Source organism: Globicephala melas, chromosome 10 (assembly GCF_963455315.2).
Source record: "Globicephala melas chromosome 10, mGloMel1.2, whole genome shotgun sequence".
Classification (NCBI taxonomy): domain Eukaryota; kingdom Metazoa; phylum Chordata; class Mammalia; order Artiodactyla; family Delphinidae; genus Globicephala; species Globicephala melas.
This window is the reverse complement of record NC_083323.1, coordinates 62,516,211-62,535,723: the sequence shown is the minus strand read 5'-3', so window position 1 is coordinate 62,535,723 and position 19,513 is coordinate 62,516,211. Positions and strand designations below refer to the sequence as shown.

Sequence of the window (19,513 nt, the reverse complement as noted above, 5' to 3'; positions counted from 1 at the left end):
AGATGAATACTACTATTAGTAATTTTGCCTTGACCTCAACTAGACAAAAATCTAGATTAGGAAGACTTTTTCTCCATAGGCTAAAAGAGAAAAACAGAACTAAAAGAGAAAACATCTGCTTAGACTCACTTATCGCAATCTTAAGATGTTAACTGACAGTCTCTGTATTCAATAAAATGGGAAATACAGGAAATACTCAAGGTGTCTTAGCTCTTCAACCACAGCCTTTGTTGCTTTAGTAATATACATGCTTTCAACTGCTCAGTATTTTTTCTTATGGTCACTACACATGTTTATTTTTTCTTAAAATATAAAGCCCTAAAATGCAGGCGCTCTCTTTCCAGCATGCACAGAAAGGAAAAACTTGGTGTCCAATGGCCTCTAGAATCAGACGTGAAAAAGTTCTTAATTAGATTATGGGTTCAGGGGATTGGGGACAGAGTCACTAAAGACGTTGAGACAGCAGATGAGGGTTGAAGCACTTTTAATCACAGAAGAGTAAACAATAGTATAAACCGTTAACAACTCACCCAGTGGCTGTTGTCCTCCAGCCCTCAGCTCACCTGTTCCTCCCACCCCCCAACTCCCTGCGTACCACTGAATAAAGAGCAGGGTATCTATCAGCAGCTGTCCATCACTACCAGGTGGCAGGAAGGGGACCTAGCTAGGGGCCACAGCAATCCTGGCCATCCATTCATGGTTGTCTGTTTCTATATAACGTCGTGTGAAATATTCCATCTCCAAAGGAGGAACAGTGCAGAAACCTGGAGTGAACTTAGCTGCTCCATTCAGATGGCCAGAACTTCAAGAGCCATGGGCAACAAGGGAGGGGACTCTCTGGAGCCAGCATAATTCAAGATGCAGCCAAATCTGGGATTGAGGTGGGTTCAAAGGGGACCAGGCTTGTGCTCCAACCTAGGCAACGAAACTCACACATATGCACAAATGCATATGCACATGTGCACACATATGCACACACGCACCCGCACACACAGAGCAAATAACATTACTGAAAGAACCTGGAGGCTATTAAATACAAAATGGCAGAGTTTTTTTAAAAAAGTGAAAATATTTGCTTCTTTGATTCTCCTCAGTGCCCTGCACACCCCCTAGTCACAGGAGTGCAGATGCGGGGAGGCCCAGAGGAGTAGGTTGCCAGCAGCCCTACGAGTCCATCTATGCTGAAGTCCCCATACCAACCACCTTACTCTTCAGCCAGTAGCTGCCTCCCATGTGACCATTCACCCGACCGGCACCATTGCTGGAGCTGCGGCCACAGGGGCCTTTTGTGCTACTGGTCATATCTTCTTCTTCTGAGCTGCTTTCCACATCACTGCGATCATCCTTAGATACCTGGGTGGGATGAGGCCAAAGGTAGAAAAGGTAAGGACAGAACTTTTCTAGAATCATAAGACAGACAAAGCCCACAGAGCCCATGTTTGGGCATTGCTCCCAATCTGGCCTACTTTCTGGTGGCACCTGACTCAAAATACTATCTGGACCACAGAGACTGTTGTGAATATCCTTTGCCTGCTTTCTGGGTTTCTCTCTCATCATCTCTAATTCTGTTCTGAATGGAATAAGTAGCCATCTTGGTAGAGGAGTTTATCTTTCAGGAACAGCCTAAAAGAGCTGAAATCATTCACCCAGTTGTGGTTTAGGTTTGAAGGAAACTCCACAGACACCCTTTCTCCTATTGTACCTCAAGAAAAGAAAAGGCCAACACAAACAATACATATGGCTATCATCATTGCTTCTATCTTCTGGTGGTGTGGCCACTGCAGTTTTGGTTATCCAGAGTTTTGCTTTATCCCCAAAGCTGATCCACAACTGGGCTCTTCCTGGGCTCAACTATTGACACCCTATGACTAGGGTCATAGGGTGTTGATAGTTACTTCTCTTGAGCAACCCCAAGATACACAGTATGGTGAAAAGAAAAGTAGACTGGCAGTCAGCGAGTAAAAAATCCCAGTCCCAATCATGCTACTCTCTATGAATCTTTACCTTTCAACCTCAGCTTTTTGTTCTATATTTTCAAATGAAGGATTTGGATTAGAGCAGTGTTTTTCAATCTAAACTATCCTGCATACCAAGCACAGTATTTCAGATTCTCTACCGTGGACCATAAAAGTAAAGGAGAGAAACCCAGTGAAACCTATGTCAGACTTTTGCCCTCCCGAACTGAAGGATAATAAATGTGTTTTTTTTGTTGTTTTTGTTTTTTTAAAGTAACTAAGAGAAGGGGGTGAGAAGGAAACAAAACTACAATTGCTATTGCCAAGGGGTGGGGGAATTGCTTTGGTTAGCTCTAAGATTCTATGGTTTATTATAGCTATCGACCTCTGAACCCAGATGAACTGATTATCTGATCTTTAGGAAATTTCCACCAGAGGGCAGTGTGTCTAAATTTGAGGGAAAGGGAGGCTCAAAAAGGAGGGGGGCAGTGGGTGGGTGGGAAGGAAAGGAAAAACAGAAAGGGGAAAAAAAATGAGTAGACTCTAATCTTGCCTCAATTTAGGAAAAAGAACCTGGCAACTTGAGCTCCATTCAACAATGGCCCAACCTGAGCTCCATATAAAATGGCAGAGTTTTTTAAAGAAGTGAAAATATTTTCTTCTTTGATTCTCCTCAGTGCCCTGCACACCCCCTAGTCACAGGAGTGCAGATGCGGGGAGGCCCAGAGGAGCAGGCTGTCAGCAGCCCTACAAGTCCATCTACGCTGAAGTCCCCATACCAACCACCTTACTCTTCAGTCAGTAGCTGCCTCCCATGTGACCATTCACCCGACTGGCACCGTGGCTGGAGTCAGGAGAGATACATGCTCTGATACAACCCAGGGAAACAGAATGGAAAGCAGGAAGGAAGAGAAACACATTCAGACAGACATGCTTCACTGAACACCAGAAGCACAGATACACTTACATGCAAGAGATGAAACTGTCCAGCTCCCACCAGGCATAGAAAAAAGGAAGGAGGTGAGAAAAGAGTGGAGAGTACAGAGTCTGGGTCTAATCCCTCCTGGATAGGTCACCTGGTCAGGAAAGAGCAGGGGAGAAGAGAGATGTCCAGTAGCTACAGCAAGATGTACAGGCACACTAAGCAAGTTCTGAAACCAATTGCAGCCATAAAGAATAGCGACACAAGGGCTTCCCTGGTGGCGCAGTGGTTGAGAGTCTGCCTGCCGATGCAGGGGACACGGGTTCGTGCCCTGGTCCGGGAAGATCCCACATGCCGCGGAGCAGCTGGGCCCGTGAGCCATGGCCACTGAGCCTGCGCGTCTGGAGCCTGTGCTCCGCAACAGGAGAGGCCACAACAGTGAGAGGCCCGCGTACCGCAAAAAAACAAAAACAAAACAAAACAAAAAAAGAATAGCGACACAAGGGATCATATATTCCTGGGAAACATTCCATCCCTTTGTCCTAGAGTCAGTGTATCCTCTACCAGAGCCCCTCCCCTTGGGATTGTGTATTACCGAAGGCTGAATCCCCAGCCCACAGGCTAACACAGTCTGACTGCTTCAGAATCTGCAAAATTCAGTTATGAGTTTTATCACTGAATGATCTTTCTTTATGCTTTTGGGCTCTTGGCATAAGATGGGTATTTGAAACCCTAAAGACCTATCTCACTTAAGACCCCTGCCTCATACAACAGTAAGGTGAGATCGGTACTTAGTCCCTTACATAAACCATATCTTGAACATCACAGTGTGGCCATCTTGGGGTGGCTTGCGACTTACCAAACTACTCCTAGGCAATCTAACATCTCTGCTTTTATACAGTGTATATCTTGGAGCTCTGCATATGATTTCCTTTGAAAAAAGGTTCCCATGCTAAAAACAAAAATATGAAATCCGCAAAGTAGGTAGGTAAGGGGTAGGAAATGGTTGAGGTCATCTCCAAACCTAATCCTGTTTATTATTTTACAATGGTCATTCCTAAGGGACAGGAAGAAGGCAGATCCTTCCTCTGACATCTAAGTCATGTCTTAGATGGCTAAACACTCATACTTAAAGAAAAGATGGAAACTTTGGAGCCCTAGGCTCTTTGCTGGGTAATACCTATTTTCCCACCCAGCCCCAAAGAAAGAAGCCATCTTTCATCCTCACCTTTCCTCGGATCAAGGCTTTGAAAGCAATTCGTGCAATTAGGTAGGACCAGATGACATGCAGAACCTGTAGGATCAGGAGAAGGCCATTGAAGAGCCACCAGGACGGATAGGGCCCGATCATCTCCCAACTCTCAAAGAGGGTCGTGTTCAGAATCCTGTAAGAGGGAGGCCAATGGTCAGATTCCAGAGTCAAAGCCAGACAGATAGGGATGAAGCTGAATTCCCTGGAAAGCAGAACCTTGTGTTTTCTCCCCATACCTTCTATCAGTTGAAGTTCCAGAGATATTCATCCACAGTGAGAAAAGAATAAAGAAAGGGGCCCATGGAGTTTTCTATCTTTAGGGATAAGGAAAGATATAGAAATCTTAGCAACTGATAGAATAAGTCGTATTATTAATCACTTCAAATATACAGAGTTTCACAAGTTTGGGACACCAATTTTAATCATAATCCTAGGAATTACTCAGATCCTCAGGCACATATAGGACAGCTGGTAGCTGATTCCCTCAGACTAAGGAGAATCTCCAACCCACAGAGTCAATGACTTTGTATCATAAAGTAGTGAGTGTAGAAGTGAGAGTGGTGTATGTGTGTGTTGGTCAGGGTGGGAGACAGGGTATAGAGCAGGAAAACAAGCAAGAGCCTGAGAATTTTGTAATCAGTACAAAAGAAGGCAAAGGAATTACTTAGGCATAAAATGAAGACTGCTCCTCAGAGATGAGTCAGGCGAGCCACAGCTAAGTGAGTTGGATGCTCTCAGTCTAGATTACACCTCACTAGAAATATTGTGCAAGGGAAATGAGGTCCTTTGCGAGTCCATAAAGGGTCAGGTTAGGTCAAGGAAGAAGCAGAGCAATATTTAGGGTTAGGGAACCTTGGTGGTCTGTTCCCTCAACTGGTGAAAGGTATCACCAGTTTATGGCTACGTATCTACCATAGCTCCACAGCCCTACCACTTACCAGAATGGATAGATTCCTAGACGAGTCACCACAAAAATAGCACTGAAGATCACAAAAAGGGTGTCACAGAGACGCTGATACTTGGCATAATTGGCCAGCTTGGCTGCCTGGAGAAAGGAAGATAAGAATTGAGCTAGGGAGAAAGCCAGTTCTCAGGAGGGAAAGTAAAGAAAGAGGAATAGTGAGGAAAGGGGGGTTGGGGTCTTACCTCCAGCAAGAAGTCTGAGGCATCATGTAGACACATGACCAGAGTTCCCACTCGAACCATGTTGTTGATGTAGGAGAAGGTAATGAGCCCAATGGTGGCCAAGTGATGCACAAACATGATCAGGAAGTCCTAGGAAGGAATGGAAATAAAACAGGCAGGTAAAGGCAAGGCCATAGAGCTGCTGGCCAACTCAATGTCCTGCATTGTTCTCAGAAGGTCTTATTCCACCCCTTAGAAGTTCCATTTTGTTTAAATTCTCCCTCAGGGAGCTGCCTAACATTTGACCCAAAACTCTCTACGTCAATGACTGACCCATAATCTACGTTAATATAGCTCAAAACACAGAAAAGAACAATTTTCTTTGGTAGTTGCAGAACATGTACAGCTTGGATGCTGAGCTGACACTTGGAAATAATTTCCCAGGTGGTAGTCAGGCATACAAGCCTTAGACATTTCAGATATCCTTGAAAGTCTAAGACTCTTCTGCTTTGATGAAGGAAATTTCAACCAAAGGGACCTAACAGAAAGGGGAGGTTTGTGAAGGGGGCAAAGGTAAACTATTCCAAAACATTTCAGAGACATGCTAAACAATCCATCTTAATACAAGCACTTCCTGCTTTCAGATTTAAAGCTCAAACTTCCTCTTGGGTTCAAATGCCAAGGTTAGCTCTGGAGAAATCTCTAAATACCTGAGTTATCAGACATATCTAATAAATACTTCCCAGCCCAGTGAGGGAGAGAGGGTGGGAGAGGGCAGGTAAATCTGCATCAGAGAAGCAAGGATATAAAGTCTGTGCTCTCCACAGAGACAGATACAATGGTACATTTTAGCTCTTGAGTTGGGGATGAGTTTACAAATACACGTTCTAGAATGTTTTAAAACCAACATATGTATTACAAACCTTTTTATATGCGTCATGTATTAAAATAAAATTTTAGTAAGGAGACCTGTGTCTACTAATCATAGGAGGGTGAAAGGCATCTGAATTGTGTATCAAGCTTCTAGGTTACACAACAACTAATAACCCAGATTAATTTCAATCCATTCCCACAAAGGCTAACCCTGATTTTCCTTACCAAAGATAACCACAAGTTAGTGATAGATTAGGGTTAGAGCTGCTGGAACTGCATTATGTCAGGTGGACACCAATAAAAGGTGAAGATTCTGCCCTTTCTGTCTGCTTATAAAAAACTTCAGTCATTTCCAACTTTGCCACTCTGTGGGCAAGTCAACTCACTTCTCTGAATCTTCGTTTCCTAAACAGTAAGTAAAGGGTAAACTAAATCATCCTAAACCCCTTCCAACTGACATTCTTTAAGTAAGTGGGGTCACCAAGAAGGGAGAACAGAGAGGGAACAAGGGTCCCTAATGCCAAACAAAAGCCAGATCTAGCTTTTCTGGAATCAAGGCCTTTCCTGGATCAGGCCTTACTATCCCTACGTTCTGAGCTTAGGAACTAAGCTCAGACTAAGTTTCCTGAGCTTTGTATATGTAAGAACCTTGGAGAAAATGAGGAAAAGGGTATGCTTCTTAGACGGTTAACTGTTTTCATCCTGGGCTGCCCTGAATGCCTCAAATATACTTCATCATTAGTCAGGTCTCACTTCTGAGAACATTACAAAGAGCTAAAAGTCCCATTAAACCTACTTTCTCCCTCTTTTGTGGTCCCAATCAGGGCAGAGAATCTATCACAATGACAATAATGATGATAGCTGCTGGAAAGGAGGATGCAATAAGTCAGGGAGTTGAGGGAGCCAATGTCCTTACCTTTCTTTTAATGTCTGTAAACTGAGAAAACATAAGAGACCAATAGAAAGCCAATTCCATGATATAATAGTAATAAAGCCCATTTGTGAGAGGCTGGAAGAGAGAAAGTAGTAGTTAGAATACCAGCTAGTCAAAGATTCATTCCACCTCCCCAAATTTCTCCCTCTCAGAGGAGCCATACCCCAAATTATTAAATAACCTTCCTCTCCATCATCTTCCAAGATCTGCAATAGCTAACAGACTTTGGATTGGTGCGGAGACTTAAACCTCTTCCCTTCCACATACACATCTTCAGCTCTCATCTTTCAGAGATCAGATAAGGTTAACACATACTATAGCACAACCAAATCAGTGTGTCTAGAATTCTGGGCAATTAGTGCTTTTCAGGGGATTAAATACACTGAGGCCTTTCTTTCTTCTACTCTGTTAGCAGTCCCCTGACATTTTTCTACTATGGACTAGAACCATAGTAGAAAATCTTGAGGGATTCAAAAGGGACACATGAACCAGAAAGCACCTCATTAAGTGCCAGGGAGCTGTTTTTCTTTCCAGCCCAATTAGGGTGAATATAGGAACCTGGAACAAACAGATCACTGGATTTCACTGCTTATGGGGACCCCAAAAATATATACCTGAATATATGACTCAAAGAGACTCAGTCCCCAATCCCTCAAGAATCCCAAGGAAATGTGCTATCTTCCCTTAGGACTGGCAATGTACTCTCCCCAACCCCATCTTACACACACACATAAGACCCCTGTCTTGAAAGGGCTCAGATCCTACCTGATAAGGGTAACTGTGCCAGCATTGTCGGGTGTCCCAGAACCAAGGCGACTAAGAGAAAACAGATAATCTAAGTCAGCCCTTAGAATTCTCCCCTGGCTCATCTATATAATCCCTTTCTCTCTATGCTTGGGGCAAAAGAGTTGGGAAAGAAAAAGGAATCCCTCTTGACAGAATTTAGGGTAACTAAATGGCTAGACTTTTCTTCTAGAACAAGAAAGTGTTATTACAAAGAGAGAAACCATGCTTTGAGGTATGTAAGAGCAATGAGAGCTCTAGGATAGTTTCTGGAAACATCACAACCTGGAATATATAGGAAACTGGGAGGCAGGAAGACAATGATTTCATTTAATAACTGAGAGCGAGATCTCCATGCCAAAGATTCACAAGTCAAAAGTAATAATCTCTAATGGAGTTTCAATTAAGTCCATTTCATCTAAGTTGTTGAACTTATTACTGTTAAATTGTTCACAATCTTGTCCTATTATTCTTTCAATGTCTACAGGATATGTAGTGATAGCTTCTTCTTTTTTTTTTTTTTTTTTTAAGTTTTGGCCACACCCCACAGCATGTGGGACCTTAGTTCCCCAACCAGGATCGAACCTGCACTCCCTGCATTGGAAGGCGGAGTCTTAACATTGGACAAACAGGGAAATCCCCGTGATAGCCTCTTTTTCTTCCTGATACTGATAATTTGTTTTCTTATTTTTTTCTAAGGGTTTATCAATTTTAATTAAACCTTTCAAAGAACCAACTTTTGGCTTTATTAATTTTCTCCATTATTTGTCTAATGCCTATTTCATCGATTTTTGCTTTTTCCTTTCCTTTAACTTACTTTGGGTTTACTTTGCTCTTCTTTTTCTGGATCTTAAAGTGAAAACTTAGATCATTGACTTTAAAGCTTTCTTCTTTTCTAATATAAACATTTAAAGTTATAAATTTCCTCTTAAGTATGCTTTAGCTGCATGCCACACATTTTGGTATGTTGTATTTTCAGCATCATTCAATTCAAAATATTTGCTAATTTCCCTATGATTTCTTATTTGATCTTCGGGTTATTTAGAAGAGTTGTTTAACTTCCAAATATTTCTCTAGATATCTTTTTATTATTAATTTGATTTCTATTTTAATTCCATATGGTCAGAGAACATATTTTGTAAGATTTCAATATTTTAAAATTTGCTGAGACTAATTTTATGGCCTAACATATGGTTATCTTAGTTGGTGTTCCATGTACATTTGAAAATAATACATATTCTTCAGCTGTTGGTGTAGTGTCCTATACATGTCAATTAGGCCAAATTCATTGACTGTGTTGTTTAAATCTTCTACAACTTCAGTGATTTTTGTCTAGTGATTTAGTCAATTATGAAGAGTATTAAAACCTCCAAATATGACTGTATATTTGTCTATTCTCTTCCTTTTCCCTTCTTTCTGCCTCTTTATGTTTCATGTATTTTGAAGCCTCAATTATTGCATTTAGAGGAAAATAGTGTGGTACAGTGAAAAAAAAAACGGACTCATGAATCAAAAAGCCTGAAATTCTTCTTTGACTCTGACAATTAGCTGAAAAGCAGGAATAATACCTGTTTTACCCACTATAATGAGTTACTGACTTGATTTCTGTAATGTCTCCTCCTTGAAAGAACAGGACTTTTGTCAAGTGCTTTTGTAAACCATCACGTACTATGCTGATTTAATTTTTTTATTATTAGCATTATTTATGGGAGAAACAGTAGAGTCATGAGGTTACTGATGTCAGGCCCCAGACAGAAGACAATCTATTTAGCTTATCACAAGAAAAAAAAAAAATCACAAGAAAAGAAGAAAAGGGAGTAAGGGACAAAATCTAAAGGTATTTAACTCTTATCTCCAGGAATGTAGGTATGATTAGAACCCAACAGAGAACCAGAGAAAGTTCAGACTCACCGACCAGAGAAATCTAACTCCATAGCAGAATATACATAAATAAAAAGTGAATCTCCACCTGGATGGGCAAGAAGTAGAAGTTAGATAAATATTTACTCAAAAGAAAGTCTGTGAAGTAAAGAAGTCAAGAGAGCAGATTTGGGGATAAGACAGTTACTGGTAAGAAATTAAGTTCCCATAATAGGGACAAATATTGTTACCGAAAAAACCAAAGAGATAAAAATCTTCCAGCCTCTGTTTAAAATAGATTTCCACAAGTGTATACTGTCTTTAGTAAACTTTTCTTCCATATTAGACTCCCTGATGATAGTGCCTATTATTTTTTTTTGCATGATAATGAGAAATACAGCACTCGGTGTCCAGAGGATAATCAGCAAAAATCCAGTGAAATGGATTATAGTAGGTATGCATATCTACCTATGTAAGTGCCAGTATAGGAATTCATTCCCAATTTATTTGGGAAAGGGGAACAAAATGGAACTACATTTAGCTTAGGGGCAAGCATGTCCAAGAAACTAAGGGTGATCAGGCTTCCAGTTCTCTTCTTCCCAGCCTATATATAATAGAGTTAGCCCTCCACATCTATTGACTGTTATCCTAACAAGAGAAGTGATTTCCAAAAAGAAAACCTTAGTCCAGTCATACTCCACCCTTCTCCTCACTCCCCACCTCCTTCTGCACACCTACATGCTTTCACAGAATTTAGTGAGCGTTGGGGGCTTGTCCTGATTCCTCCGATGGCGAAACCAGCATTGGATTTTTCGGACATCCCAGTCCAGTTGCTTTGACAGGCCCTCCAGCCTTTTTTCATCAGGATACTGCAGATGTATGACCAGAGTCAGAACATCCCTTTTTCTTCAAACCTCTCATTAAATCCCTTTGACTAGTTGAGTGGCAAAGCGGCAATAACTATAGTGACTTAAGTAATGTTTTTCTTTCCAGGTTTCATCCCCAAAGTCAGTTTTAGTATGAAGTACTATTTTACACATCAAGGACCTTTACCATTCATCTATACACATCCTTGTTTGGTCTTCTCTCTCCAGCCCAAGCTAAGTAAAAAGAGATATTAAAACCCAACCGCAAAGGCTATCAGTACCATTTCCATTTGATTATGCAACTAGGTAATGACAAGAGCTGGAGCAGGGAAAAACAAAATCAAAATATGATGTGTGTCTGGGGGAGAAGGAGGGGTGGTGGTGACTACTAGGCCTAAAACTCAAATGTATGTAAACTTGACTTATTTAAGGGATCCTGGCCCAAAGGTATTTCCCTGAGTGGATAAAGTTTTCCTAATAGCTCTATGGACTTCCCAAATGTGAAAGATCATCCCATCCTATCCCTACCCTTGGAAATACTTGCTCTTTTATCCTCCCCTGCCCTATGGGATAAACCCCCACACGAATCTTCCTCTGTTTCTTTGCCCACTTACCTTGGTAACAGATATGAACACCTTTTCAAGGATGGCATTAGGTTGGGCCTGATAAGGACCACTGTCCTGGATGCCAACATGGAGTGCACAGGGTTTGGCAATAAACCTGTAATGGAGAAAACCCAAAAGCCAATTCTAAAAATGGTTTGCTAAGCATGAAGCAAAGATCCTGATTAGGGGACTGATAAGAGGAAAAAGGGGAAACACTTGGCTCGGAGCCAGGACTTTTTGATTTAGTCCTGGATTCTGCCATTGACTCACTTGAGAAGTGACCTGTTTAAGAAATATTGGAACATAAGCTCTCTTTCCATTTTTCCCTGGCTTCCCTTATCACATCTTGAGCTTTAGAGTCAGAGAGACCTAGATCAAATCACTAGTCTACCATTTACTGCCTGTATGAACTTGGGCAATTTATTTAATCTTGCTAAAGCTCAGTTTTTTCATCTATAAGATTAAGATTCTTGCTACTCAACATAAGGCCAACAGATAAACAGCATTACTGGTTTTTCCTAGAAGTTTTTTAGAAATACAGAATCTTGAACCCCATCTCAGACCAGCAGAATCAGAATCTGCACTAACAAGATTCCCAGGGGATTCATACTCCCATTAAAATGTTAGAAGCGGGTCTACTTTACATGAATCTTGCAGGTACAATGATATTACATATATGAAGACCGTGACACAAGGAAAGTGCTTAATAAATGGTAATTTTCCTTATATCAGATGATCAAGAAGATCTTAATTGGAGGGAAAGGTAGAACTGAGACTGAGCTCTTCCTAAACACAAATATCCTGGGTCATGGTCACCTTCCTGCCTAATCAAAAGACTATACGGAAATACTTTGAACTTTCAGAAGCTCTGAAGAAAGAAAACTGGGAAACTACGAAGAGTGGTAAGAAGGAAATTACCTATTAGTACTCAATTCTAGTCCCAGATCTACCACTAATAAGTCACAGAAACTTGGTCAAGTCACTTAATTCTTGGGTTTTGGTTTTGTCATCTAAAAGAAGGGGTTATATGAGATGATGTATAAGATTTTTTTTCTTGGGCTTCCCTGGCGCTGCAGTGGTTAAGAATCCGCCTGCCAACGCAGGGGACACGGGTTCGATCCCTGGTCTGGGGAGATCCCACATGCTGCGGAGCAACTAAGCCCATGCGCCGCAACTACTGAGCCTGAGCTCTAAAGCCCATGAGCCACAACTACTGAGCCCATGCACCACAACTACTGAAGCCCACGCGCCTAGAGCCCATGCTCCGCAACAAGAGAAGCCACCACAATGAGAAGCCTGCACACCGCAATAAAGAATAGTCCTCGCTCGCCACAACTAGAGAAAGCCCGCACGCAGCAACGAAGACCCAACGCAGCCAAAAAAAATAATAAATTAAATAAATAAATTTTAAAAATAAAAGATTTTTTTCTCTTTCTAAGATTCCATAGTGATATCATTGATTATAACTAACTTATAACTTTTACATCTTTGAAAATTGAGGAATTATTCCTTGGCTCTGCAAGAAAGATCTCTCTGTTCTACACAACCATAGATTTTTATGAGCCTCAGCTCTAGGAAAAGCTTTATGTAGTCACTTTCAGAATAAGTCAAAACCAGTTCTAGCTCTCTTAGCATCTTAGGGAGTCTCTTGATGAAATTATAACGGGGAGGTGTAAGATGGAATGCTCTTGACCTATTTTCTTGATCTGCATTCAAATCCAGAATTTATCTCTAAGGGAGGGACTGAAAACAAGAAACTTTGTTTATTGTCTTCCTCTATGAAAACTTCTTTTACCTTTATCACCAAAGTTCCTGAGCCATGGGGAAACATTGATTCAGATAAAGTAAGCCACATCCGCGACCCATTCTTTTCTCTCTTTTGCACCGGTGGTATAAAAGTTTTATTCAAATGCCAGTGCTAACAGATACTTTAATTTATACTTCCTGGTATATAATTCTGCGTACAAATATTTTAAAGCCCCATTCATGTTTAAACTCCTTGTGAACACAGAGAATACTGTTTTTGTATTTATCAAGGTTCTGTACTCAGTAGTTGCTCAGCAATTGACAAGGAACAGGTCTAGTGAATTCCACCCTTGTTCTGTTGGAGCTCAGTTTGGACGCAGCATTGATCACCATCCAGAACAGTAATTAAGGCAGCCATTCTTGGGACTTCCCTCGTAGTCCAGTGGTTAGGACTCCGCGCTTCCACTGCAGCGGGCGCAGGTTCGACCCCTGGTCCGGGAACTACAATCCCACATGCCGTGCTGTAGCACGGCCAGAAAAAAAAGAAAAAAAAAAGGTAGCCATTCTTTGCTGTTGAGTTGGTGCCTGTATCAGAGATAAAAGCACTGAATCCTCTCTCCCTGTCTCCTCCCACCTACATTAATTGAATGAAGAGGTAGATCCAAGAACAAAAAACTGCCTTTCCAATTCCTACTCTTACTCCCTGATTCAGGCCTCTTCCTCAATGCAGTCAGGTGATTAAAGGCCCTGGGGTTAGACAGATTTTACCAGCTAAGAGACTTTGTGAAAGCTACTCACCTACAGAATGAGGATAATAGTATCTGCTTCACAGGTTTATTTTAAAGATGAGATAACATAATGCATGCCTAACCCAGTACCTGACACTTTGTAAACATGCATTAAAAGGCAGCTATTATTATTTTCACTAGGAACAGATAGTTCAGTGTGGGTACTCCCTGACGGTACCTCCAGCAAAGTGAGAAGAGCAAGAAACCCTCTTTCACACAACAGGGATGGGGTTGTACCCTGATCACTTGGGTGAAGCCAAGATTGCTTTATTATCTAGACCTTGAAGCAGACTTAATATCCTAGAGTTGTCATAAGTTCACATCCTGCCCTCATTAGTTCAGAGTTCAATGAAAGACATAAAGCTATTGGCATCAAGTCAGTGACAGCTGTAAGACTCTAAGAAAATTTGTTTATTTGACAAATATTTATTGGGCACTGATTTTGTGCTATAGCATGAAGCACAAAACCAAATATAAGGGGCTTCCCTGGTGGCGCAGTGGTTGAGAGTCCACCTGCCGATGCAGGGGACACGGGTTCGTGCCCCGGTCCGGGAAGATCCCACACGCCGTGGAGCGGCTGGGCCCGTGAGCCATGCCTGCTGAGCCTGCGCGGCTCCGCAACGGGAGAGGCCACAACAGTGAGAGGCCCGCGTACCGCAAAAAAAAAAAAAAAAACCAAATATAAGGACTTACGATTGGAAAAGAATTTTTTTAAAGTATTTATTTATTTGGCTGCACCAGGTCTTAGCTGCAGCACGAAGGATCTTCATTGTGGCATGTTTAGTTGCAGCACACGGGCTTCTTAGTTGCGGCATGCGAACTCGTAGTTGCCGCATGCCTGTGGGATCTAGTTCACTGACCGGGATCGAACCCAGGCCCCCTGCATTGGGAGTGCAGATTCCTACCCACTTGACCACCAGGGAAGTCTAAAGAATTTTTTCTGTGATAAAAAAAATTCATATCAGGGGACTTCCCTGGCAGCCCAGTGGTTAAGACTCCATGCTTCCACTGCAGGGGGCGCAGGTTGGAACCCTGGTTGGGGAACTAAGATCCCACATGCCATGCGGCACAACCAAAAAAAAAAAAATTCAAATCAGAACTTTGAGAAAGTTCACACCTAGTCATATGTTCATTCTACATCATTCACCTGACATTTAGTATAACTTATAAAATAGGTTGGCCAAACTCCAAAGAGCCTAGCATTAGCATTCATCCTTTCTGTTAAATCAGCTCTCCTCAAAGCATGCCTGGAGACCTCTGAGACCCTTTTCAGGAGCTCTGCAAGGTCAAAATTATTCTCATAATTCTATAGTTTCATAATAATTCTTTTCTCTCTCATTCTCTCATGAGTGTACAGTGGAATTTTCCACAGCTTACATGACATATAGCAACAGATCGAATGCAGAACTGATATGAGACTACAGCTACCAGATATTAAAAAGGCTCACAAAAATGTAAAATAATGCTATCCTCACATTTTTTTTTGTTTTGGAAAAGTAATTTTTCATAAAACGTTAGTTATATTACCAATACAATCAATGTATTGTTATTTATAAGTGAATTAATAAACACAATTTAAAAATTTTTCTATGTTAATTTTGAAAACAGTACATATTGGTAGATATTATCCATATAAGCAAAAACTCTCTGGGGTCCTCGATAACTTTTAATAGTGTAAAAATTCCTGACATCATAGTTTGAAAACTGCTGTGCTGGACGACATCGTCAAACTTATCTTGTGATTTTCTGTCCTCTCCAGTATCAATGTTACCCAAGTTTTAAAATAATTTGTAAGACCAGACTACCCTTTGCCTGCATATCTGAATAAGTAGGCACCTAGTGGTCTATAATGGCAAACTACTCCTTTCCACTTGCCACTCCAGGAACGTAAGTCTAGTGACCCAACCTGATTGTACTGTATCTGTCCTACTCTAGAGAGACCATTTCATTCTGCCCCTTTCCTGTCCTCCAGATACATGGCAGCAGCTGACCTAAGCCTGGGTTAATTAAGATGAAATTACTCACTGCTTTGCTTTTTCATACCAGAGACAAGAGCTATATCAACAATTCTATCTTTGTGACCCACTGTGACATCATTGACGGATGTGAACTATACACAAATATATTCAAAAGTCTAGACCGAGCTTCTCAACTAGTGTGTCATGGAAAGTAACACAGATGGATTATACTTATGTTGAGATACTGCTCTTAGCTCTCAGGGTGGTCCATGGGGTGGGTGGTAGCCAGACACCCTTGTCTGTAGCCTTTGGCCTCATATACCCCACTGTGCATGCACATATTATTTTCTATGTGTGCAGCAACATGATTGGGTTGGGAAGCACTGGCTTAGATCAATTTCTGGAAAAACATAAAATGTCAAAATTGATATATAAAAAAGAAAAATAAGCATCAAAGAAACTGAAATAGAAAACAAGATGAAGAAGGGGAAAATACAATAAAAAGAGAAAGGTCTTATCCAGACTGATGAAGATGGTATATCATTAGGTGAAGAGTATTGAGTAACTAAATATTTTGAACCTGAATACTCCCTCCACCATCCTCCACATAGAGAGACAGACACACACACACACACACACACACACACACACACACACACACACACAAACATGGAGAGAAGATAGCTGAGATATTTAGAAGCAAATGCAGAATCCCATAGAAAACATTCAGAAAGTCCATTCCCTTTACAATTGAATTTTTTTTTTTGGCCACGCCACTCGGCTTGCAGGATCTTAGCTCCCCAACCAGGGACTGAATCCGATCCCTCGGCACTGAAAGCGCAGAGTCGTAACCACTGGACTGCCAGGGAATTCCCTACAACTTAATTCTTAATAAACCAATCACATTAAAAAATGTAAGTGGGTTTCCCTGGTGGCGCAGTGGTTGAGAGTCCGCCTGCCGATGCAGGGGACACGGGTTCGTGCCCCGGTCTGGGAAGATCCCACATGCCGCGGAGCGGCTGGGCCCGTGAGCCATGGCCAGTGAGCCTGCGCGTCCTCCGCAACGGGAGTGGCCACAACAGTGAGAAGCCCGAGTACCGCAAACAAACAAACAAAAAATGTAAGTAACTTCTAAGAGTTGAAAGAGAAGGAGAAAGTAAAAAGGACACTCGGGGGCGGAGTCAAGATGGCAAACCAGGAGGATGCGGAATTCCGTCTCCTCACAACTAGGGCACCTACCAGGCACCAGAGGGGGACCACAGACACCTAAAGGGACGGGAGGAACCCCCAGTGACCCGGTAGTGTGTGGGGGGAGTGAAGGGGGAGGAGAAGTGGAGGCCGGACGGGACCGGTGCCCCTGAAGGGTGGCTGGGGGAGGGGAAAACGGGGAAATTGGGGGACCATTGGGAGGGCAGAGGATCAAAAGGGAATGTGGCTAGGTTTCCCCTGCCCACCTCCTGAGATCCCAGGCCTGATCCTCTGCCCACCTAGGCTCCCTCCAGCCCAGCGGGTCCTGAGGGAGTGAGAGGGAGGGAAGGGAGAGCAAAAGTAAAGTCCAGACCTCCAGCACCAGCACCCCAAGGGGTGGCTGGGGGAGGAGAGGAGTTCCTACACCCAGCGGGACCCACCCACGGTTAGGGGTCCAGCAGCGATGGGGGAGACCCTGGGGGAGACGGTGGGGGAGGGGCACGAAGGAACGGAGCCATTGCTCACCCTGTCCACTTAGGCACCAGGAAGCCTGTTGGGCTCCTGGGCCTAATCCTCTGCCCTCGGAGCCTCCCTCCTGCAGTGCAGAGCCCAAGCCCCGCCGCTACACCCCCACCCAGGGCCTCGACTCTACACTTGGAGACCTCCTCCAACGAGCTGGGCCTAAACCCCACCCACACACCCTCACTCAGCGCCCTACCTCCAAACTACGGAACTTCTCACTCCTGAGGCCCTACTTTGGACATGCTGCCTCTCCTCTTCCCCACAGGTCCTAAGCAGAGGCCACGCCCCATGCTTAAACATCACCCACCTAGGCCCCACCCCATGCTCAAACATCACCCCCCACCCGCCTAAGCCCCGCCCCACCATAAACACCGTCCCTGCCTAAGTGCCACCCCAGCCTAAACTCCGCCCCCATGGCCAAGGCTTTTTTTTTCTTTTCTTTTTTCCTCTTTTAGATTGGGGTTCTGTTTTACATCGTTGATTCACTGCTGTCGATTCTTTCATATTTTTATTTTTCCTAATAAATCTTTTATTTTTCTAATTTTATTTTATTCTTTATACTTTGTTATTGTTCTCTCCTTTTGGCTTGTCCCCCCCCCACCCTTTTTTTTTTCTTTTTTCTGTTGTGGTTTTATTTTACCTTGTTGCAGTTGTTTCAATTATAGTTTTATTTTTCCTAATATAATTTTTATATTTCTAATTCTATTTTGTTTTTTCTCTTTCATATTGTGCTGCTCCTTTTTTTCTTTCTTCCAAACCGCTGGACTAACAGAGAACCTCAGACCCCAGGGAATATCAGTTGGAGTGAGGCCTCCCAGAGGTCCTCAACTCAGCACCAAGACCCATCTCTATCCAACTGCCTACAAATTCCAGTACTGGACGTCTCAGGCCAAACAACCAGTAAGACAGGAATACAGCACCACCATCAAAAAAAAAAACGACAAAAAAAATGTTACAGACGAAGGAGCGAGGTAAAAACCTACAAGACCAAATAAATGAAGATGAAATGGGCAACCTACCTGAAAAAGAATTCAGAGTAATGATAGTAAAGATGATCCAAAATCTTGGAAACAGAATGGAGAAAATATAAGAAACATTCAACAAGGATCTAGAAGAATTAAAGAGCTAACAAACAATGGTGAACAACACAATAAATGAAATTAAAAATACTCTAGAAGGAATCAATAACCGAAAAACTGAGGCAGAAGAATGGATAAGTGAGCTGGAAGATAAAATGGTGGAAATAACTGCCAGGGAGCAGAATAAAGAAAAAAGAATAAAAAGAATTGAGGACGGTCTCAGAGACCTCTGGGACAACATTACGCACAACAACATTCGAATTATAGGGATCCCAGAAGAAGAAGAGAAAAAGAAAGGATCGGAGAAAATATTTTAAGAGATTATAGTCGAAAGCTTCCCTAACATGGAAAGGAAATAGTCAACCAAGTCCAGGAAGCACAGAGAATACCATACAGGTTAAATCCAAAGAGAAACATGCAGAGAAACATACTAATCAAACTATCAAAAATTAAATACAAAGAAAAAATATTAAAAGCAGCAAGGGAAAAGCAACAAATAACATACAAGGGAATCCCCATAAGGTTAACAGCTGATCTTTCAGCAGAAACTCTGCAAGCCAGAAGGGAGTGGCAGGACATATTTAAAGTGATGAAAGGGAAAAACCTACAACCAGGATTACTCTACCCAGCAAGGATCTCATTCAGATTCGATGGAGAAATTTAAACCTTTACAGATAAGCAAAAGTTAAGAGAATTCAGCACCACCAAACCAGCTTTACAGCAAATGCTAAAGAAACTTCTCTAGGCAGGAAACACAAGAGGAGGAAAAGACCTACAAAAACAAACCCAAAACAATTAAGAAAATGTAATAGGAACATACATATCAATAATTACCTTAAATGTAAATGGATTAAATGCTCCAACCAAGACACAGACTGACTGAATGGATACAAAAACAAGACCCATATATATGGTGTCTACAAGAGAACCACTTCAGACCTAGGGACACATACAGACAGAAAGTGAGGGGATGGAAAAAGATATTCCATGCAAATGGAAATCAAAAGAAAGCTGGAGTAGCAATTCTCATATCACACAAAATAGACTTTAAAATAAA

General features: G+C 42.1%; 1 protein-coding gene across 5 annotated transcripts in view; it reads right to left on the bottom strand.

The window, feature by feature from the left end:
- Nucleotides 1–411: 411 nt before the first annotated feature.
- CERS5 (ceramide synthase 5) overlaps nt 412–19,513 on the bottom strand; it is a 35,003-nt gene continuing 15,901 nt past the window's right edge. Inside the window, exons 2-11 of one of the 5 annotated variants that reach the window (XM_060306150.1) lie at nt 11,185–11,290; nt 10,443–10,573; nt 9,756–9,813; nt 7,827–7,877; nt 7,044–7,136; nt 5,276–5,404; nt 5,068–5,174; nt 4,106–4,262; nt 2,923–3,031; nt 1,217–1,353 (exon numbers count right to left, since the gene is read on the bottom strand). In XM_060306150.1, the coding sequence (XP_060162133.1) occupies nt 1,346–1,353; nt 2,923–3,031; nt 4,106–4,262; nt 5,068–5,174; nt 5,276–5,404; nt 7,044–7,136; nt 7,827–7,877; nt 9,756–9,813; nt 10,443–10,573; nt 11,185–11,290 (949 nt within the window). In that variant the 3' untranslated portion in view covers nt 1,217–1,345. Of the gene's footprint in view, nt 1,354–2,922; nt 3,032–4,105; nt 4,263–5,067; nt 5,175–5,275; nt 5,405–7,043; nt 7,137–7,826; nt 7,878–9,755; nt 9,814–10,438; nt 10,574–11,184; nt 11,291–19,513 lie in introns of all 5 variants that reach the window. The other 4 variants (XM_060306152.2, XM_060306151.2, XM_030835096.3 and 1 more) reach the window with 4 other exon arrangements.